Below are 22,826 nucleotides of genomic sequence, written 5' to 3'. Positions count from 1 at the left end.
TGCCCCTTCGTGGGTGAAGTTGGTCCAGGGGCTTGTGAAGGCTTCATGGTGGGAGAGACTGGCGCCTGCCTACTGATGGGTGGAGCTGGGTCCTGTCCCTCGGGTGGGCAGGGCTGTATCCCACCCTGTTGGTTGTTTGGCCTGAGGCATTCCAGCACTGGAGCCTGCAGGCTGTTAGGAGGGGCCGGGTCTTGGTGCTACATTGGTGAACTCCAGGAGAGCTCACACTGATGAACATTCATTGGGGCCTCTGCCACCAGTGTCCTTGCCCACACAGTGAACTATAGCCAACCTTTCTCCCCCAGAGACCCTCCAAGACCCACATGTCTGTCTGTTCCAGGCTCCTATGGAGTCACTGCTTTGCCCTGGTCCCAGTGCACATGAAATCTCGTGTGCCCCCTCCAAGAGTGGAGTCTGTTTCCCCCAATCCTGTGGAGCTCCTGCACTCAAACCCTTCTGCCCTTCAAAGCCAAATGTTCTGGGGGCTCCTCCTCCCAATACCACACCCCCAGGCTGGGGAGCCTGATTTGGGGCTCAGAACTCCTACTCCTGTGAGAGAACCTCTGTGGTATAATTATTTTCCAGCCTGTGGGTCACCTACCTGGCAGGTATGGGATTTGATTATATTGTGAAAGCACCTCTCCTACCATCTCTTTGTGGCTTCTTCTTTGTCTTTGGAGGTAGAATATCTCTTTTGGTAGGTTACCGTCTTTTTTGTCGATGGTTGTTCAGGAGTTGTGACTTTGGTGTTTTCATGAGAGGAGGTGAGCTCAAGTCCTTCTACTCCACCATCTTGTCTCCTGCCTTCACCTGAGCAAGTGGCCAGAGGTGCAAGTTAAGGCATCATAGTGGATGGACACCACTGTTGACACATGGGTAGAGCTTTGTGGCCAGTGGGAAGTGGTTTATGGTAAAAGATGCTTAGGCAAGGCTGTGGGAAGGGGTGTGAGCTCCCTTGCCCTCTCTGAGCCTCCATGCGTTCACCAACCTGGAAGATCCTATCTTCATTTTCTTTTGTTAGATGAGATAAAGACTTTCCTTGAGAGTATGTCCACATCTCTGACAAAAAGGCATCTTCAGTCTATTAGTAAATTCTGGTCTAAATTCATTAGTTAAAATAAGGATAAGTACTTAGTATTCAGGACCCATCTCTGACTAAAGATTAATTTCATAATCTAAAAATATTTAAAATAACAAGTGACTACTTCAGATAATTCTTCAAAGGGCATATGGAAAGAGGGGAATACATAATCCTCAGAAAACAGTGCCTTCCAGATTGATTTACAGTTGAGTCCTAAGGAGTAGTGGGCCCTTCGGAGCTAGACAGAAATGCCATGAGTGGGATCAAAATTAGTTCAGGACACTGATAGGTCAACAACATGAGAAAAGAATTTTTTTTTAAGCATTTTGCCCGTTTTTAAGGCAGTGTCTTAGTTTTCTGCCTTTGCTTACCTACAGATAGTGGACACAAGTCTATATAGAATGGAGCCCGAGCTCTTGGAGCAGTGAGTGTTTCTGAAGGAGTCAAGGTTTGTGCACTTAGCATGTGTTCACCAACCACCTAGGATATACCACTTATTTTAGGGGTCAGTTCCATCCCCATCCCCCGAGTTCTGCAGTTTCCCCCTGATATTTCTCTACCTTTGCAAAGTAGTGTTGGCTTAACAGAGGGTGTTCTGTGGAACTCAGATACTCGAGAAAGAAAAGCTTCTCTTGCAGAATAGTTTGGGAAGTGCTGAATACTCTCTCCACTCCGTGCAGATGTACAACCTACATTAATCAAAAGAGAACTTGGTGGAAATTGCAGTAGGCGGCAGAGTTTCTCTGTCTGGGTCTGCTACCAACTAGCTGTGGGGTTAGGGCAAGTCCGTACAGCTTCAGAGGGCTTGGCTGGCTTCTCTCTAACACATGAGCACTTTCTCAGCCGCCTTAACAGCTGCCTCCTGACATGGCCTCAGACTGTGGGAATCTGGAGCAGACATTTCTGGCTGTCCTCCCAGATCCATTTCTTCCTTCCTCCTCTTTAATTCCTATTTTGCTCAGCTTATCTACCCTCTGCCGTGCACCACACATGCCTCAGGGGACAGAGGTCGCCCTTCAGCTGTACTAAGCCATGCGTAACCACATCTTCCTTGGCTTCCTTTGTGATTTGCTGGGAGCCTGAGTGAAGACTTTCACTTCCTGGCACGTGTCCAGTAGTATCCCTCTGTCTCTTCCCCGGATGTTGGCTGGGACATATGGGATAGCTGTGCCACCTCCTTACCAGAGGACATGGGGGAGCTGGAGCCAAAAGAACAGCAGAGAACGGAGCTAGAGCCACCGAGTTAAGTCCACCCTGAATCCCACTCTCCCTCCGGACTTCTAGTTGTGTGAGCCACATATTTATTTATGCCAGTTTGATTGGGCCTCTTTGTTATTTGTAGTTGAAGTCATCTGGATGGATACATCACTCTCTAAAAGGCACTCTCCTAGACAGAGTCTGTCTCCAGGACCTGCTTGCCCCCTGTTGCTTATCCTCCTTTAGAGAATATTTGAGTTGGATCTGGTCTTTCATCTCTGCTTAGCCTCTGTGGACAGGCTCCATTGCCCTTGGCTTCGTGTTGCTCCTGCTGCGGACACAGCCATGACTTGCAGGGAGTCTAGTCAGTGGTCAGAACCCTGGACATCCTGCTTGGCTAGAAGAGGTACAGGTTTCCTGCAGGTCCCACTTGTCCAGGCCTCCCAGGACCATCCCCAACAGGGCAGGTCTGCCAAGCCATGGTGTCCTCCAGTTGCTCCTAGCCCCTTCACTGGGACCAATTCTCATAGACCAAAAAAGTCCAGATATGGAGGTTTAGGAGTTGCATGGTGGATGCTCTCAGTAAAGCCGCTACAGCCTTATACTGAGGCCCTGCATTATTGTTTGTAAGGATGATGCCCTAAGACTACCAGTATCAGAATCACCAGATTCATGACCAGATAGATGCTTGTTCAAAATGCAGGTTCCCGGACTCCTTGAATAGTATTCTTGGGATTGAGCTGTGAAAGCCCTATTTTTCACAGCCTACACTCTGAGTAACTCACATTCTGGATTACCCCCTAGATAGCTCAGCTCCTAGCCTCAGCATCTGATAAAAGAGGCCAAGGCAATGAGGGAGGGGGATGGGGGAGGAGACAGAACTATGAAGGCCAAAGGAGAAGTGGGAGGTGTGACAGGAAGATGCTAGACTGTTTCGGGTGCACAGCCGTGGAGCTATGCCTAAAGGCAGACTGAAATTACGACAGCCATTTTCTCTCCAGTTTCTACAACTTTCACCTTTGTGCATCCACTATTCACCTTTGTCCTCTGGCATGCTTTGTCCCCTGACATATCCAGCATCACAGTGAAACCCTCCACAAATCAAAGAGTCAGTGACCAAGATCTAGGTGAAAAATAAAATGTCCAAGATCCAAAGGTCAGAGCAAAGTTTCCTAACATGGCAATTGACGTCACCAAAATTGTGCATTAGAGTTAGTAATTTCTTACATGTGAGATATTTCCCAGTTCCTAAGTCCGTGCCGGTTCATACTGCTTACTTCACGCTTTGCACAGCTTTATAAGTTTTCTCCCAGTGAGAAAGGGAAACTGACCCACCTCCTTCCCTTTTCTTATGAGATGTATTTTACACAGTGACTGACACAGCAGAATGCAGACTGTATGGAAAACAATACCTGTAATTTCTGGCTGCTAACTTCACTCAGAGTTGGATTTGGGGAGGGTTTAGACACAGCAAGGAAAAGATGTGTTCTGTACCTTTTTTTTTTTTTTCTTTTTCAGAAAGTGATGGATGGGAATTCAGTTTATTCTAGAATGTAGATCTATTCAAAATGGACCTTTGACAGGTCATTCCCTCACACACTCCTCATATTCATAGCTAATCCCCTTGTCTCCTTTACAAGAACAAACCTACATACCCTCATGCCCTCACTACTCCAGTTTTCAATAGACATTTTGACAAAGTACTTTTCATCATCTTGCTCATTAGGAGCAAATGAAATGAATCTGAGGTCTGGAACACTTGGCCATTCTAAGTCACTATTCAATGGACTAAAAAAATCCATGCAATGGACTCTAATTAGATTTTTGGATTCTAGTTTTAAAACAGTTACATTGGAGACATCACACAGAGTCCATTTATAATGCAGAGGGCTTTCAAGGTCAGGTGTTAAAAGTTTGGGCCTTCTGGTCCGTAAGTCACCTCCATCTCTCATTCTCTAGTTTAGTGGCTCCCAAAATGGCTATGTATCAGAATCACTTGAGGAATTTATAAAAATACAGATTTTCTGACTCAGCCCCAACAAAAAGAAGCTGACTTTCTGGATTTGGGGCCTGGGAGTCTGATTTTCTTTCTTTCTTTTTTTTTTTTAAATATAAGTTCCCTGAGTGATTTTCATGCAGCCACCAAGGAACCGTTTACAGAAGACATTTAGGAAGCACTTCTCTGGTCCAGTGGTTCTTGAACTTGCGTGTGCATCAGAAGCACCTGGACACTTTATTAAAACACAGATTGAACCCTCAGAATTTCTGATTCCATGGGCCTAGAATGGAGGCTGAGCACTTGCATTTCTAACAAGTTCCCAGGGGATGCTGACACTGCTGGTCCGGAGACCACAATGAGAACCACAGCTCCAACCCAGGTTACCTGTGAGCATGTTTATTATTCATTAGCACTTCTATTATGTGGCCAAAGACTGGGCTTCAGAAAAAGGAATAAACCTCTCAGGTCAAGGGTAACACACCCGGCTGAGCGTCATAATCATCTGGGAGCTTTTTCTTTCACATTTAATTATTGGGGTGAGGCTTGGGCTCCCATCCCAGATCTACTGAGTCAGTGTCTCCAGGATGCCCTGGGAATTTGTATTGTTTTGAAGTTACCCAGAAGGTTCTGATTACAGGGACTTGAAAACATTGCCTTAGATGAGCCACACTTATGAGTTCATGAATAACTTATACTAAAAAATTGTTGTTTATCTGAAATTCCAATTTAATGGGGCATCCCATGCTCTTAAATATTTGGAAATCTGGCCCCCCTACTCACTCAGCTGCCTTTGCAGGAGTTTGTTTCCTCTGTGTGTTCTCTCTTTTGCTCAGCATAGCCCTATCTTCAATGCTCAGTGGAGCGGTGGTAAGGTAAGGAGGGCAATGCACGAAAACAAAACGTGTGGGGTGAAGAAGAGAAAATTAAGATGTTTCCTCAAGAAAGAAAAAAAAAAGGAAAGATCATTCATCTAGAAAGCAGAAACAAAATCAGAAAAAAATACTGGCTGCTAATGGTTTTTTAACCAATTCGTCAACTACACAGACGAATAAAAATACACCCACCAAAGATGCTATTAAAATGTTCCAACTGAAGCCATATATAATTAATTTCAAACAAGCATAAGCGATAAAAACTCAAATACTTCAAGGTGCTGAGTGAAAGGCAGGATAAATCTACATCAGGCTTCAAAACGGATGCTTCCAGGTGAGTCTGGGGTTTCAGCCAGAGACGGGGAGGTAACGATGTCTGCTTCCTCCCTGTTGTACTGGAAGCTAAAGAGCCTTAGGAGGAGACTCTCCCAGTGTGTCAAGGATGAGAAGAAACAGACGGCTCGGCACCTTCCAACAGCACGTAACTACTGAGAGGCTGAATCAAAGGAGTGGAACAAGCAATCAAAACGAAGAAACATTCATGGATGCATCTAAGGAAAGTGACCTGGCAAAAACCACTGCAGAGGCTGAGGAACCCCCGTGAGCACCACGGTCCCGGTAAAGCAAGCAGCTTTCTCCCAAGGCACTTCTGCCATTTCAGAGGTTAGGGGTCGGCGCACTTTTCCTGTAGAAGGCAAAAGAGTAAATCTTTTAGATTTCATAGGCCAGATGCTCTCTGCTGCATCTACTCATCCTCGGTGTTGTAGCAGGAAAGAAGCTTGTAGACAATAGGTAAACGAATAGGCACGGCTGGGTTCCAATAAAACTGTGTTCACAGAAATAGGTAGTTGCTAGAGAGTGAGCCTCTGTCTCCCCCAAATTCATGTGTTGGAGCCTAAATCCCAGATGTGGTGGTATTTGGATGTGGGGCCTCTGGGAGATGGCTAGGTCATGCAAGTGGAGCCTCATGAGTGAAAGGCAGGATAAATCTACATCAGGCTTCAAAACGGATGTTTTTGGGTACGCGATTAGTACCCTTATGCTCACTGTCTGCACTCTGCCCTGAGAGGATATGAGAAAACCACAGTCTGCAAACCTGGAAGAGAGCTCTCCCCAGACAGTAGATCTGCTGGCACCTTGATCTTGCATTTCCCAGCCTCCAGAACTGTGAGGATGACATGTTTTAGTTTAAGCCACCTGGTCAACAGCCTATTTGCTACGGCAGACTGAGAGCAGTGAGATGTATTTGTCCCATGGCCCGTAGTTTGCCAACCCCCATCGTAGATGAGCCCGCGTGGCTCATGCAAGGACAGCATCATTAGTGGATTCTACGGAGCACTCAGGACTCTAATGGTAGATGCTCAATTAAAAAAAAACAAATACTTCATTAGCTCCTCACTATACATACAAGGGCAGAGTGTTTAAAGGTCACCCCAAAGTGTAAAGGCAGGAAATTAGGATTCTAGAAACAGAAGTTGTTCATTTGAAATTCTGGGACTGTGTTATAAGAAGGAAAGAGAAGACAAGGGGACCAAACACTTTAGCATGTGTTTAGAAAGGTTCTCTTAGTGGCCCTGACATTCAGAGACAAGTTGACTGGGAGAGGGACACTAGTGCCAGTTTCTCTGTCTTTAAGCTGCTACTTTTGAGGGTCCATCACATGATAAGGTATCATCTTCCTTGATCAGGGAGGTTTCCTCACCTTCTCAACTCACTAATTTTGCATTTAGCATCCTAAGAAGAGTCCTTCACCCAAAAGAAAAAACTGTGTCACAATGGCGTAGAATTTTATACTTTAAGCTAGAATATATCACCTGTGGTGCATGAACACATAACTTCGATTAGCCTCCCTTATGACACTGGTTAATGTTTCATCTGAGATCGCCACATCGGCCAAGAAACACATAAGCATGCATTTTACATTGTATAATTTAAAAGTTTTATTTCCCCCCACAATAGCAAATGGGTTTCATATTAGTTCCACTGGAAGTTTTCTTCTTGTAGTTGCCCTTCTCATTGACTACACCGTTGGCGGGGAAATTGCTTTCTTATTGGAGAAGGGTTATATTTCATAGAGATGCTCTGAGCTAATCACAGAAGAGAGAGGGTCTGATCCAGCAGCCCCTGAAGGAGTTGATCAGTCAAGGAGTCCTTTCTGCTCCAGGCCTGGTCAGGTGGGGACAAGACAGGCTACTGAACCTGCCCGTAGTAGATGCTGGCAAGACTCTCCTTGTAGAAGTGACTAAATGCAGCCCCTTTGATCAAGAAATATAAAATCCACAACATCCCTCAGTCCCTGCCAAGTCCCCTTCCTCAGTGGCCTCGTGCAGGAGCATTTCAGCTAAGCACCTGGCTTCTGCTTTGGGGTCCGATGAGCATTCTTCACCAAGTGCAAGATGGGTCTTCACTCCAAAGTTCACTGTTTACACAGTTGTTGGCTTGTGCTTTAGAGGGCTGGTCTCTGCCTCGCCCAGGAATGGTGGTATCACATCAACAGCAGCATGAAGGCCCAGGCCAGCACTGGTAGGTGGAGCGCAGGGGCACGGCTGCCAGACGTCCTCTGAGCATGCATCACAGCAAAGACCGCATTAGTGTGGTTGGTGGGTAACTCAACATTGCAGATCATCCCTTCACAGCAAGACCTACACTCCTGTTACCAAAGGAAGAGGAGAAGGAAAGAGCAAGTGAATAAAGGGAAGAAGAGGGAAGGGTCAAATGAAGAAAAACAAAAGCCTTCTTCAGCTCTGAGGACAGAATTATTTTTTTATCTTTTATGAGTATATAAATTTTTATTTCAATTTAAAAATTTTCTAAAATATAACGGCATACAAGAGAAAAATGCTGTCTTATTTTTTTAATGTTTGAGACTTAATAAACATTATGAATTTGAAAATGTACCTTTTTCCTATCAAATTGACAAAGATTTCCAAAATGTACATGAGCCTGGGTCCATGACGTGGTAGTAATTTTGATATTCTCAAACACTGCTACTGAGAATATAATTGCTTCAGTTTTTCTGGGGAGTAATTTGGCAGTCTTTATCAAGAGCTTCAAGATTATTTATATAAATCAATCCAGTAATATGCACCAAAGTCACAAAGATTATGTGGGGCTTTCTTTAGAATAGAGAAATATTAAAAGCTGCCTAGTATTTTTAATACGGAATTAGATAAATTATAGTACAAACACATATTTTAATATTATGTAGCCATTAAGAATATTTCTGAAGAATAGTTAATAGGTAAGTTTTCTTTATAAGTATTTTTATTTTATGTTGGAGTATATAGTTGATGTGTTAGTTTCAGGTGTCCAGCACCTAAACAGTTAGACATGTATCTATTCTTTTTCAAATTCTTTTCCCATATAAGTTATTGCAGAATATTGAGCAGAGTTCCCTGTGCTATACAGTAGGTCCTTGCTGGTTATCTATTTAAAATATAGTAGCGTGTAAATATCAACCCCAAACTCCCAATTTATCCCTCTCCCCCACCTTTCCCCTTTGGTAACCATAAGTTTGTTTTCAAAGTCTGTGAGTCTGTTTCTGTTTTGTAAATAAGTTCATTTGTATCATCTCTTTTTTTAAAGATTCAGCATATAAGTGATATCATATATTTATCATACTAAGTCAGAAAGAGAAAGACAATCTCCAGGTCATCCGTGTTGCTGCAAATGGCATTATTTCATTCTTTTAACGGCTGAGTAATATTCCATTGTATATATGTACCACATCTTCTTTATCCATTCATCTCTCAATGGACATTTAGGTTACTTCCATGTCTTGGCTATTGTAAACAGTGCTGCAGTGAACACTGGGGTGCATGTATCCTTTCAAACCATGGTTATATGCCCAGGAGTGGGATAGCTGGGTCATATGGTAGTTCTATTTTTAGTATTTTAAGGAACCTCCATACTGTTCTCCATAGCGGCTGTACCAATTTACACTCCCACCAACAGTGTAGGAGGTTCCTGTTTTCTCCACACCTTCTCCAGCATTTATTGTTTGTAGACTTTTTGATGATGGCCATTCTAACGTGTGAGGTGATATCTCGTTATACTTTTGATTTGCATTTCTCTAATAATTAGTGGTGTTGAGCCTTTTCATGTGCCTCTAGGCCATCTGTATGTCTTCTTTTTTTTTTTAATTTTTTTATTTTTTATTTTTTTTAAACATCTTTATTGGAGTATAATTGCTTTACAATGGTATGTTAGTTTCAGCTTCACAACAAAATGAATCAGTTATACATATACATATGTTCCCATATCTCTTCCCACTTGCGTCTCCCTCCCTCCCACCCTCCCTATCCCACCCCTCCAGGCGGTCACAAAGCACCGAGCTGATCTCCCTGTGCTATGCGGCTGCTTCCCACTAGCTATCTACCTTATGTTTGGTAGTGTATATATGTCCATGCCTCTCTCTCGCTTTGTCACCGTTTACCCTTCCCCCTCCCCATAGCCTCCAGTCCATTCTCTAGTAAGTCTGTGTCTTTATTCCTGTTTCACCCCTAGGTTTTTCATGACATTTTTTTTTCTTAAATTCCATATATATGTGTTAGCATACGGTATTTGTCTCTCTCTTTCTGACTTACTTCACTCTGTATGACAGACTCTAGGTCTATCCACCTCATTACAAAGCTCAATTTCGTTTCTTTTTATGGCTGAGTAATATTCCATTGTGTACATGTGCCACATCTTCTTTATCCATTCATCCGATGATGGACATGTAGGTTGTTTCCATCTCTGGGCTATTGTAAATAGAGCTGCAATGAACATTTTGGTACATGACTCTTTGAATTATGGTTTTCTCAGGGTATATGCCCAGTAGTGGGATTGCTGGGTCATATGGTAGTTCTATTTGTAGTTTTTTAAGGAACCTCCATACTGTTCTCCACAGTGGCTGTATCAATTTACATTCCCACCAACAGTGTAAGAGGGTTCCCTTTTCTCCACACCCTCTCCAGCATTTATTGTTTCTAGATCTTTTGATGATGGCCATTCTGACTGGTGTGAGATGATATCTCATTGTAGTTTTGATTTGCATTTCTCTAATGATTAATGATGCTGAGCATTCTTTCATGTGTTTGTTGGCAGTCTGTATATCTTCTTTGGAGAAATGTCTATTTAGGTCTTCTGCCCATTTTTGGATTGGGTTGTTTGTTTTTTTGTTATTAAGCTGCATGAGCTGCTTGTAAATTTTGGAGATTAATCCTTTGTCAGTTGCTTCATTTGCAAATATTTTCTCCCATTCTGAGGGTTGTCTTTTGGTCTTTATGGTTTCCTTTGCTGTGCAAAAGCTTTGAAGTTTCATTAGGTCCCATTTGTTTACTTTTGTTTTTATTTCCATTTCTCTAGGAGGTGGGTCAAAAAGGAACTTGCTGTGATTTATGTCATAGAGTGTCCTGCCTATGTTTTCCTCTAAGAGTTTGATAGTTTCTGGCCTTACATTTAGGTCTTTAATCCATTTTGAGCTTATTTTTGTGTATGGTGTTAGGGAGTGATCTAATCTCATACTTTTACATGTAGCTGTCCAGTTTTCCCAGCACCACTTATTGAAGAGGCTGTCCTTTCTCCACTGTACATTCCTGCCTCCTTTATCAAAGATAAGGTGACCATATGTGCGTGGGTTTATCTCTGGGCTTTCTATCCTGTTCCATTGATCTATCTTTCTGTTTTTGTGCCAGTACCATACTGTCTTGATTACTGTAGCTTTGTAGTATAGTCTGAAGTCAGGAAGCCTGATTCCTCCAGCTCCGTTTTTCGTTCTCAAGATTGCTTTGGCTATTCGGGGTCTTCTGTGTTTCCATACACATTGTGAAATTTTTTGTTCTAGTTCTGTGAAAAATGCCAGTGATAGTTTGAAAGGGATTGCATTGAATCTGTAGATTGCTTTGGGTAGTAGAGTCATTTTCACAATGTTGATTCTTCCAATCCAAGAATATGGTATATCTCTCCATCTATTTGTATCATCTTTAATTTCTTTCATCAGTGTCTTATAATTTTCTGCATACAGGTCTTTTGTCTCCTTAGGTAGGTTTATTCCTAGGTATTTTATTCTTTTTGTTGCAATGGTAAATGGGAGTGTTTTCTTGATTTCACTTTCAGATTTTTCATCCTTAGTGTATAGGAATGCCAGAGATTTCTGTGCATTAATTTTGTATCCTGCTACTTTATCAAATTCATTGATTAGCTCTAGTAGTTTTCTGGTAGCATCTTTAGGATTTTGTATGTATAGTATCATGTCATCTGCAAAGAGTGACAGCTTTACTTCTTCTTTTCCTATTTGGATTCCTTTTATTTCCTTTTCTTCTCTGATTGCTGTGGCTAAAACTTCCAAAACTATGTTGAATAAGAGTGGTGAGAGTGGGCAACCTTGTCTTGTTCCTGATCTTAGTGGAAATGCTTTCAGTTTTTCACCATTGAGGACGATGTTGGCTGTGGGTTTGTCACATATGGCCTTTATTATGTTGAGGAAAGTTCCCTCTATGCCTACTTTCTGCAGGGTTTTTATCATAAATGGGTATTGAATTTTGTCAAAAGCTTTCTCTGCATCTATTGAGATGATCATATGGTTTTTCTCCTTCAGTTTGTTAATATGTTGTATCACGTTGATTGATTTGCGTATATTGAAGAATCCTTGCATTCCTGGAATAAACCCCACTTGATCATGGTGTATGATCCGTTTAATGTGCTGTTGGATTCTGTTTGCTAGTATTTTGTTGAGGATTTTTGCATCTATGTTCATCAGTGATATTAGCCTGTAGTTTTCCTTCTTTGTGACATCCTTGTCTGGTTTTGGTATCAGGTGATGGTGGCCTCGTAGAATGAGTTGGGGAGTGTTCCTCCCTCTGCTATATTTTGGAAGAGTTTGAGAAGGATAGGTGATAGCTCTTCTCTAAATGTTTGATAGAATTCGCCTGTGAAGCCATCTGGTCCTGGGCTTTTGCTTGTTGGAAGATTTTTAATCACAGTTTCCATTTCAGGGCTTGTGATTGGTCTGTTTATATTTTCTATTTCTTCCTGATTCAGTCTTGGCAGGTTGTGCCTTTCTAAGAATGTGTCCATTTCTTCCAGGTTGTCCATTTTATTGGCATAGAGTTGCTTGTAGTAATCTCTCATGATCTTTTGTATTTCTGCAGTGTCAGTTGTTACTTCTCCTTTTTCATTTCTAATTCTATTGATTTGAGTCTTCTCCCTTTTTTTCTTGATGAGTCTGGCTAATCATTTATCAGTTCTGTTTAGCTTCTCAAAGAATCAGCGCTTAGTTTTAGTGACCTTTGCTATCGTTTCCTTCATTTCTTTTTCATTTACTGCTGATCTGATTTTTATGATTTCTTTCCTTCTGCTAACTTTGGGGGTTTTTTGTTCTTCTTTCTCTAATTGCTTTAGGTGCAAGGTTAGGTTGTTTATTCGAGATGTTTCCTGTTTCTTAAGGTAGGATTGTATTGCTATAATCTTCCCTCTTAGAACTGCTTTTGCTGCATCCCATAGATTTTGAGTCGTCGTGCCTCCATTGTCATTTGTTTCTAGGTATTTTTTGATCTCCTCTTTGATTTCTTCAGTGATCACTTTGTTATTAAGTAGTGTGTTGTTTAGCCTCCATGTGTTTGTATTTTTTACAGATCTTTTCCTGTAATTGATATCTAGTCTCATAGCGTTGTGGTCGGAAAAGATACTTGATACAATTTCAATTTTCTTAAATTTACCAAGGCTTGATTTGTGACCCAAGATATGATCTATCCTGGAGAATGTTCCATGAGCACTTGAGAAAAATGTGTATTCTGTTGTTTTTCGATGGAATGTCCTATAAATATCAATTAAGTCCATCTCGTTTAATGTACTATTTAAAGCTTGTGTTTCCTTATTTATTTTCATTTTGGATGATCTGTCCATTGGTGAAAGTGGGGTGTTTAAGTCCCCTACTATGAATGTGTTACTGTCGATTTCCCCTTTTATGGCTGTCAGTATTTGCCTAATGTATTGAGGTGCTCCTATGTTGGGTGCATAAATATTTACAATCGTCATATCTTCTTCTTGAATCGATTCCTTGATCATTATGTAGTGTCCTTCTTTGTCTCTTTTACTAGTCTTTATTTTAAAGTCTATTTTGTCTGATATGAGAATTGCTACTCCAGCTTTCTTTTGGGTTCCATTTGCATGAAATACCTTTTTCCATCCCCTTTCAGTCTGTATGTGTCTCTAGGTCTGAAGTGGGTCTCTTGTAGACAGCAAATATATGCGTCTTGTTTTTGTATCCATTCAGCCAATCTGTGTCTTTTGGTGGGAGCATTTAGTCCATTTACATTTAAGGTAATTATCGATATGTGTGTTCCCATTTTCTTAATTGTTTTGGGTTCATTATTGTAGGTCTTTTCCTTGTTTTGTGTTTCTTGCCTAGAGAAGTTCCTTTAGCAGTTGTTGTAGAGCTGGTTTGGTGGTGCTGAACCCTCTCAGCTTTTGCTTGTCTGTAAAGGTTTTAATTTCTCCATCAAATCTGAATGAGATCCTTGCTGGGTAGAGTAATCTTGGTTGCAGGTTTTTCTCCTTCAACGCTTTCAATATGTCCTGCCACTCCCTTCTGGCTTGCAGAGTTTCTGCTGAAAGATCAGCTGTTAACCTTATGGGGATTCCCTTGTGTGTTATTTGTTGTTTTTCCCTTGCTGCTTTTAATATGTTTTCTTTGTATTTAATTTTTGACAGTTTGATTAATATGTGTCTTGGCATATTTCTCCTTGGATTTATCCTGTATGGGACTCTCTGTGCTTCCTGGACTTGATTAACTATTTCCTTTCCCATATTAGGGAAGTTTTCAACTATAATCTCTTCAAATATTTTCTCAGTCCCTTTCTTTTTCTCTTCCTCTTCTGGAACCCCTATAATTCGAATGTTGGTGCGTTTCATGTTGTCCCAGAGGTCTCTGAGACTGTCCTCAGTTCTTTTCATTCTTTTTTCTTTATTCTGCTCTGCAGTAGTTATTTCCACTATTTTATCTTCCAGGTCACTTATCCGTTCTTCTGCCTCAGTTATTCTGCTATTGATCCCATCTAGAGTATTTTTCATTTCATTTATTGTGTTGTTCATCATTGTTTGTTTCATCTTTAGTTCTTCTAGGTCCTTGTTAATTGTTTCTTGCATTTTGTCTATTCTATTTCCAAGATTTTGGCTCATCTTTACTATCATTATTCTGAATTCTTTTTCAGGTAGACTGCCTATTTCCTCTTCATTTGTTAGGTCTGGTGGGTTTTTATCTTGCTCCTTCATCTGCTGTGTGTTTTTCTGTCTTCTCCTTTTGCTTATCTTACTGTGTTTGGGTTCTCCTTTTTGCAGGCTGAAGGTTTGTAGTTCCTGTTGTTTTTTGTGTCTGTCCCCAGTGGCTAAGGTTGGTTCAGTGGGTTGTGTAGGCTTCTTGGTGGAGGGTACTAGTGCCTGTGTTCTGGTGGATGAGGCTGGGTCTTGTCTTTCTGGTGGGCAGGTCCACGTCTGGTGGTGTGTTTTGGGGTGTCTGTAGACTTATTATGATTTTGGGCAGCCTCTCTGCTAATGGTGGGGTTGTGTTCCTGTCCTGCTAGTTGTTTGGCATAGGATGTCCAGCACTGTAGCTTGCTGGTCGTTGAGTGAAGCTGGGTGCTGGCGTTGAGATGGAGATCTCTGGGAGATTTTTGCTGTCTGATATTATGTGCAGCTGGGAGGCCTCTTGTGGACCAGTGTCCTGAAGTTGGCTCTCCCACCTCAGAGGCACAGCACTAACTCCTGGCTGCAGCACCAAGAGCCTTTCATCCACACTGCTCCTTAATTTGGGATGATTCTTTGTCTATTCAGGTATTCCACAGATGCAGGGTACATCAAGTTGATTGCGGAGCTTTAATCCGCTGCTTCTGAGGCTGCTGGGAGAGATTTCCCTTTCTCTTCTTTGTTCTCACAGCTCCCAGGGGCTCGGCTTTGGATTTGGCCCCGCCTGTGCGTGTAGGTCGCCGGAGGGCATCTGTTCTTTGCTCAGACAGGACGGGGTTAAAGGAGCCGCTGATTCGGAGGCTCTGGCTCACTCAGGCCGTGGGGAGGGAGGGGCACGGAGTGCGGGGCGGGCCTGCGGCGGCAGAGGCCGGCGTGACGTTGCTAGCCTGAGGCGCACCGTGCGTTCTCCCGGGGGAGTTGTCCCTGGATCCCGGGACCCTGGCAGTGGCGGGCTTCACAGGCTCCCCGGAAGGGGGTGTGGATAGTGACCTGTGTTCGCACACAGGCTTCTTGGTGGCGGCAGCAGCGGCCTTAGCGTCTCATGTCTGTCTCTGGGCTCCGCACTTTTAGCCGCGGCTCGCGCCCGTCTCTGGAGCTCTCTTAAGCAGCGTTCTTAATCCCCTCTCCTCGTGCACCAGGAAACGAAGAGGGAAGAAAAAGTCTCTTGCCTCTTTGGCAGGTCCAGACTTTTCCCCGGACTCCCTCCTGGCTAGTCGCGGTGCACTAACGCCCTGCAGGCTGTGTTCACGCCGCCAGCCCCAGTCCTCTCCCTGCGCTCCGACTGAAGCCGGAGCCTCAGCTCCCAGCCCCGCCTGCCCCGGCGGGCGAGCAGACAAGCCTCTCGGCTGGTGAGTGCCAGTCGGCCCCAATCCTCTGCGCTGGAATCTCTCCGCTTTGCCCTCCGCACCCCTGTTGCTGTGCTCTCCTCCGCGGCTCCGAAGCTCCCCCACTCCGCCACCCGCAGTCTCCACCCGCGAAGGGGCTTCCTAGTGTGTGGACACTTTTCCTCCTTCACAGCTCCCTCCCGCTGGTGCAGGACCCGTCCCTATCCTTTTGTCTCTGTTTATTTTTTTCTTTTGCCCTAACCAGGTACGTGGGGGGTTCCTTGCCTTTCGGGAGGTCTGAGGTCTTCTGCCAGCGTTCAGTAGGTGCTCCGTAGGAGTTGTTCCCCGCGTAGATGTATTTCTGGTGTATCTGTGGGGAGGAAGGTGATCTCCGCGTCTTACTCTTCCGCCATCTTCCCGGAAGTCCCATCTGTATGTCTTCTTTGGAGAAATGTCTATTTAGGTCTTCTGCCCATTTTTGGATTGGGTTGTTTGTTTTTTTGATATTGAGCTGCATGAGCTGCTTGTATATTTTGAAGATTAATCCCTTGTTGGTTGCTTCATTTGCAAATATTTTCTCCCATTCTGTGGGTTGTCTTTTCGTTTTGTTTATGGTTTCCTTTGCTGTGCAAAAGCTCTTGAGTTTAATTAGGTCCTTTTTTGTTTTGTTTGCTTGTTTTATTTCCATTATTCTAGGAGATGGATCAAAAAAGATATTGCTGCGATTTATGCCAGAGTGTTCTGCCTTTGTTTTCCTCTAAGAGTTTTAGAGTGTCAGGCCTTACATTTAGGTCTTTAATCCATTTTGAGTTGATTTTTGTGTATGGTGTTAGGGAGTGTCTAATTTCATTCTTTTACATGTAGCTGTCCAGTTTTCCCAGCACCATTTATTGAAGAGGCTGTCTTTTCTCCATTGTATATAGTCTTGCCTTGTTTGTCATAGATTAATTGACAATAGGTGTGTGGGTTTTCTATTTCTATTCTGTTTTCTCTGGGCTTTCTATCCTGTTCCATGGATCTATATTTCTGTTTTTGTGCCAGTACCATACTGTTTTGGTTACTGTAGCTCTTTGTAAGTGGTACAGTCTGAAGTCAGGGAGCCTGATCCCTCCAACTCAGTTTTTCTTTCTCAGGATTGCTTTGGCTATTTGGGGTCTTCTGTTTCTCCATATAAATGTTAAAACTTTTTGTTTTAGTTCTCTGAAAAATGCCACTGGTAATTTGATAGAGATCGCATTGAATCTGTAGATTGCTTTGGGTGGGTATAGTCATTTTGACAACATTGATTCTTCCATTTCAAGAATATGGTATATCTCTCCATTTGTTTGTGTCACCTTTGATTTCTTTCATCAGCATCATAGTTTTCTGAGTACAGGTCTTTTGTCTCCTTAGGTAGGTTTATTCCTTAGGTAGGTTTATTCCTAGGTATTTTGTTCTTTTTGATGCAGTGGTAATTGGGATTATTTCTTTGATTTCTCTTTCTGATCTTTCTTTGTTAGCATATAGGAATGCAAGAGATTTCTGTATCCTACGACTTTACCAAATTCATTGATGAGCTCTGCTCTGGTTGTTTTCTGGTAGCATCTTTAGGGTTCTCTATTTATAGTATCATGTTATCTGCAAACAGTAACAGTTTTACTTCTTTTTCAATTTGGATTCCTTTTATTTCTTTTTCTTCTCTGATTGCCATGGCTAGGACTTCCAAAACTATGTTGAATAATAGTGGTGAGAGTAGACATCCTTGTCTTGTTCCTGATCTTAGAGGAAATGCTTTCAGTTTATGGCCTTGATTAGATTGGTTCCCTCTATGCCCACTTTCTGGAGAGTTTTTATCATAAATGGGTGGTGAATTTTGTCAAAAGCTTTTTCCGCATCTATTGAGATGACCATATGATTTTTATTCTTCAACTTGTTGATGTGGTGTACCACACTGATTGATCTGTGTATATCAAAGGAGGTTGGTCCAGGGGCTTAAGCAGGCTTTTTGGCGGGAGGGACTGGTTCCTGCCCACTGGTGGGTGGAGCTGGGTCATGTCCCTCTGGTGGGCAGGGCCGTGTCAGGAGGTATATTTAGCTGGTAGCTGTGTGCTCAGGAAGACTTTAAGCAGCCTGTCTGTTGATGGGTGGGGCTGTGTTCCCACCCCATTGTTCGTTTGGCCAGCAAACAAGGTGTCCCAGCACAGGAGCCTACAGGCTGTTGGGTGGGGCCAGGTCTTGGTGAGAAAATGGCGGGCTCCCAGAGGGCTCATGCCAATGAGAACTTCCCAGAACTACCACTGCCAGTGTCTTTGTCCCTGCAGTGAGCCACACCCTGCCTTCACAGGAGACCCTCCAATACCAGCAGGTAGGTCTGGCCCAGACTCTTATGAGGTCCCTGCTTTTCTCCCTGGGTCCTAGCCACACAAGACCCTGTGTGTGCCCTCTAAGAGTGGAGTTTGTTTCCTCCAGTCCTGTGGAGCTCCTGTGACAAACCCCAGTAGCCTCAAAGCCAGATTCTCTGGGGGCTCCTCCTCCCATTGCCAGACCCCCAGGCTGGGGAGCTTGATGTGGGGCTCAGAACTTTCACTCCTGTGGGTGAACTTCTGTGACAGAATTATTTCGCAGTTCGTGGGTTGCCCCCTGGGCTGGTATGGGATTTGATTTTATCACAGTTGCACCCCTTCCACCATCTCCTTGTGGCTCTTTGTCTTTGGACGTAGGATATCTTTTTTGGTAGGTTTCAGCGTTTTCCTTGTCGATGGTTGTTCAGCGGTCATCTGTGATTTTGGTGTTTCGTAAGGGAAGATAAGCTCATGTCCTTCTACTATGCCATCTTTTCTCCAAGTTTTCATACTGTAATTTTTCTAAGTGGAAACGTTTCTTTGAGGTGGGAATTGAGGAAGGGCCTGGCTGGGCAGTTCTGGCTTGGGGTCTCTTAAGTGGTTGCAGTGAGACAGTAACTGAAGTGCAAACATTTAGGAGGTTAAAGACCTCTCTGAGGACAGAATTTAGTCTGCGAGTCATCCAGGCCCTTGGGCACCCTTCCCCCCACTTACCTCAAAGTAAAAACCATCTTGAGAGTCTTTTCATTTTAAGTGTGATACCTGCAGCAACCCAAGCATAAGCAAAGAGAAAGGCAAGCTGAATAAGACTGCTTAGCTGAGTCAACAACTCTTCTGAAGGTTTGTAAGCAGAAACACTGAAACAAAAATAAAAGCTAGGAACCTTTTGGATTGGTCATTGATTTTCTTTCTCAGTACTACTTGTTAGGGGCTAATTATCACTCTTGTTGTCTGTACTAACACTGATTCCTATCTTTACAGTGGCATGCTCCCTCACGGCACAAGGTGTTCTCAAGGGAAGCACTCCCTGTCGTGATATCGGATACAACGCCTCAACCTGATAAACCTGGACGTTCACAGAGGCTTTCAGGATAAAGTGTCTATAGCAACTGGCTTCCAGGATGGCCAGGTAAGATATAGTATCTACCTCAGTGGTTCTCAATCCTGGCTGCACATCAAAATCACCTTGGGGGATACTTCAAAAAACAAAAATTCCTGAGGCCCAGGATCTCACTCTGAAGTTGCTTCAATTGGTCTGGGATGCCCACCCCACACCAAAGCCCACAAAAGCTAACCAGCAGACTCTCCTTTGTAGCTGGAGCTAAAAGCCAATGGTGTCAGCAACTGAACTTATCTATGAAACAGACTCACAGACGTAGAGAAACAACTTGTGGTTGCCAAGGCAGGGGGGAAGGATTGGGAGTTTGGGGTCAGCAGATGCAAACTGTTATATATAGGATGGATAACCAACAAGGTCCTACTGCATAGCACAGGGAACTATATTCAAGATCCTGTGATAAACCATAATGGAAAAGAATATGAAAACGAATATATAACTGAGTCATTTTGGTGTACAGCAGAAATGAACACAACACTTTAAATCAACCATACCAAACTAAATTTTTTTAGAAAGCCACTGGTGTCAGGACCATTTTCTTTATGTATAGGCTAAATTGAATTTGAAGATCTCATGAAATTAACATACCTTCAAGTGGTGATTTCTAGCCATAAACAAAATATGTAAGCTGGGCTGTGTAGTGTTGGTCATCCTCTCGTGCATGGATTGTTTGCTTTTGGGGCTTCCAGTGTTGACTTCAGACAATTCACCCGAAGTCCAAGGTCTAGACCCTGGGGTCTAGCTCTGGAATCTGAGAATTATCATGTGTTTTTAGTAATATTATTGTTTGATGGACAGAAAGGCTTCTTCTTTCATCTCCATTGTATCAGTGTAAGGGAGTCTCTCAAAGTATATGTATGTTTGACACTATTATCCTTTCTGCCTCTCTATATACAACCAGCCATCACCGTCAAGAAACCACAGGACAATAACTCCACACACACACACGCTCCTTACCGTGTGTTCAGAATCTCGGCTGTGGTGGCAGCCAACAAAATGACATTCACTTGTGGAGGCACACTTTTTGGTGATGGAGGTACTCCTTCCATGACTGGTAAAGTGATGTACTGTCAAACAGTACTGTGTATCTAGGCAGAAAAAAGCAACTTATTTTTTTTGCAATGTAAAAAGCAACCTTTCAACAGTCACTTCAGAAATGACTAAAATTCAGGATGATCCTTACATTTCTAGGCGGTATTGCTGAACAGGCATTAGCATCTGAAGCACATGTCTATTTTTAAAATGAATATAAATGGGCACTTATTCTTTGGTGCCAGGTAAAGCTGAGAAAAAATTGGACGAGCTTTTCATCAAAACCATAGGTCCAAGAAGTAGGGGATATGGGGACATATGTATGCATAAACTATTGTGAAGCAATTATACTCCAATAAAGGAGTGTAACTCCAAAAAAACAGGTCTGCTCATTTCCTAAGAAAGTGTCAAGTGGAAGGTAAGACGCTGACGTGGGCAGTTTTCCAGGGTTTGTGCTCTTCACCAGCACACTATCGTGCCTCTTAGTACACTCAGCGTTGAACTGGGCTGAACTGGGTTGAACTGCTCTACAAGAGCAGCTGACTGGGACTCTGAAGGACAGGGAACCACTACATGTTCTGGAAGGCATTCTCATTTGTACTCCAGACAAAGAAGAATTGAGAACTGGTAGCTGCCTGTGTTCCTAGAGACCGTCACACATGCTAGCAGCCCTACAAAGTCGGAGTTAAACGCCGGGGTAAATAAAATAAGAAATGTCATTCTTGTCATATCCTGTTACCTAGAGAACCTCTTTTAACAACCCTGGCAGACCACAGAAGCAGAGCTATAAAGTGAAAAGGAAACCTGAGATGACAAAGAATAGCCACAGGCCTGTGTGCCCCAAGAAGTGGTTGACTATCACCCCCTCAATAATGACAAGGTGAAAAGTGAGCAATTACAGCCTCAGAATTCCCGATGGTTAGTATTTTGGGGGCTTGGCTGGTGTACAATCAAGAGCGCACTGTTGCGCACGCTGGAATGCGGGGGGCACTCCGAGTCCATCTCTCTATGAGTCAGGCTTTCAGGCTTTCCCTGACATTTTCTTGTTGGCGAAAAGCTGCAGCATCCCCCTTTTGCTCCCATGTTTCAACAGAGATGAAATTCTAAAACCCAGAAATTTCCATGCACGTTCCCATTAAAAGTGGCTTCGATTAATGAGAGACAAATTGGAACGTGCACAGACCTAGTAGGAACAGCATTTGGTAAAATCCAAAAGAATAATGCCAGCCATAAAGATGAGGCTAAGAAAAGTGCCAGACAGTGTCCATAAAGAGGCTGGACATCAATGCCCCAATCGACCACTGTTCCAAACCCTTCCCGTCCAGTTCTTGGGAGAACTTAAAGCAAATGGTTAAAGAATGATACCCACCCTCTGACACAAGCTAGTTAAAGAGAGGCATCTGCCAGCCTCAGAAACATTGAAATTAATGTCTGTGAAAAATGTAGAAACAAATCCCCAGAAGCATACATGCGCTCACAAGCACAGTTCAGTCAACCACCCTTCAGAACTGTAAAATAACCGCAAGAAAAAAATATTCTGATAATTATTCTTGGAAAGAAATAATGAAAAATACTGTCCATGTAAATGTCACAGCCATCTGTGCTAATTTACAGCGTGAGATTCTCAGGCCCAGGAGAGGTCTCCAGTGTATATACTATTGCTTGGTTCCACAGTTTGGCATCATCTGGAAGAGGTAAGGCTATTCCACTGCCATAATGTGATACAGAAACTTCCAAAAGATCCAAGGTAATAGTAGACCCAAACTGGTAATCTCTAAGTCTGGAAGAGTGTTGTTTTTGTTGGCTTTTTACATCTGAAAACCTAAAAAAACAGTGCATCCTGTAATCCAAATAGCCTGATCTCCTTATTCTAAGTAGAGTTTTTCAATTACAGCTCATCCATTAGCACATCCTGTCTGCTTTACCTCCAAGTTTAGTCCAAGTCATCATCTTCTCCTGCCCCAAAACAATGAAAGACCTCATTTGGTGTCCCCTTCTTCTCTTGTGCCCAACCATCCATTCTGCACTCAGCAGCCAGAGAAATATTTTAGAACACACCTAGCATCTTGTACTCCACGGCTTAAACACCCTACTCCCTTCCCATCACATTTACAATGAAATCCAAACTTCTTATCAGAACAAATAAGATGCTGCACATCCCAGTCCTTAAATCTCGATCAGATCCTTTCTCCATCTCCTACTACACCTCACCAGCCAGCCTTCTTCCTGTTCACAGAGGAAGCCAAATCTTGCCTTTGCACCTGCTGTTCCCTCTTCCTGGCATGCTCTTCCTGCAGATGTCCACGCAGCTGACTTGTTTTGGTCATTTGGTTCTCAGTTCAAACGTATATTCCTCAGAGAAGATTTCCCGACTACCTAGTCAAAGGCATCCCTTCATTCTGTCAATATTTACTGAGCACCTAATATGGTCTAGGCACTGGATTAGGCACTGGGGATCTACCAGGGAACTAAACAAACTAAAAAGATGCTCAAATGTTCATTGAATAAATGAATGAGTTTCTCAAGCATCAGTGTATCTCAAGAGTACAAAAACCTTCCTTTGCCTTAGCCAGTAAGTAGGACTTTTCTAGCAGTATCATCAAGCATTTCTGACATTCTTAGAATGCCCTAGTCAACACTGTGGTCTATTTGTTCTC

The 22,826-nt window shown here is 43.0% G+C and overlaps 1 protein-coding gene and 1 long non-coding RNA gene across 2 annotated transcripts in view; one reads left to right on the top strand and one right to left on the bottom strand.

The window, feature by feature from the left end:
- LOC309962775 overlaps window positions 1–22,826 on the top strand; it is a 227,960-nt gene that overhangs the window by 175,758 nt on the left and 29,376 nt on the right. Inside the window, exon 5 of the long non-coding RNA XR_014326265.1 lies at window positions 19,002–19,149. This is a non-coding gene — a long non-coding RNA (uncharacterized lncRNA). The remainder of the gene's footprint in view (window positions 1–19,001; window positions 19,150–22,826) is intronic.
- The window catches only part of LYPD6B (LY6/PLAUR domain containing 6B), a 215,431-nt gene continuing 200,063 nt past the window's right edge, over window positions 7,459–22,826 (bottom strand). The window contains exons 5-6 of the mRNA XM_082840756.1: window positions 20,095–20,225; window positions 7,459–7,799 (exon numbers count right to left, since the gene is read on the bottom strand). Of these exons, the coding sequence (XP_082696882.1) occupies window positions 7,635–7,799; window positions 20,095–20,225 (296 nt within the window). The 3' untranslated portion in view covers window positions 7,459–7,634. The remainder of the gene's footprint in view (window positions 7,800–20,094; window positions 20,226–22,826) is intronic.

This window comes from Leucopleurus acutus (genome assembly GCF_964270905.1).
Source record: "Leucopleurus acutus genome assembly, chromosome: 6".
Classification (NCBI taxonomy): domain Eukaryota; kingdom Metazoa; phylum Chordata; class Mammalia; order Artiodactyla; family Delphinidae; genus Leucopleurus; species Leucopleurus acutus.
The sequence above is the reverse complement of the archived record's forward strand: the minus strand, read 5'-3'. Positions and strand labels throughout refer to the sequence as shown.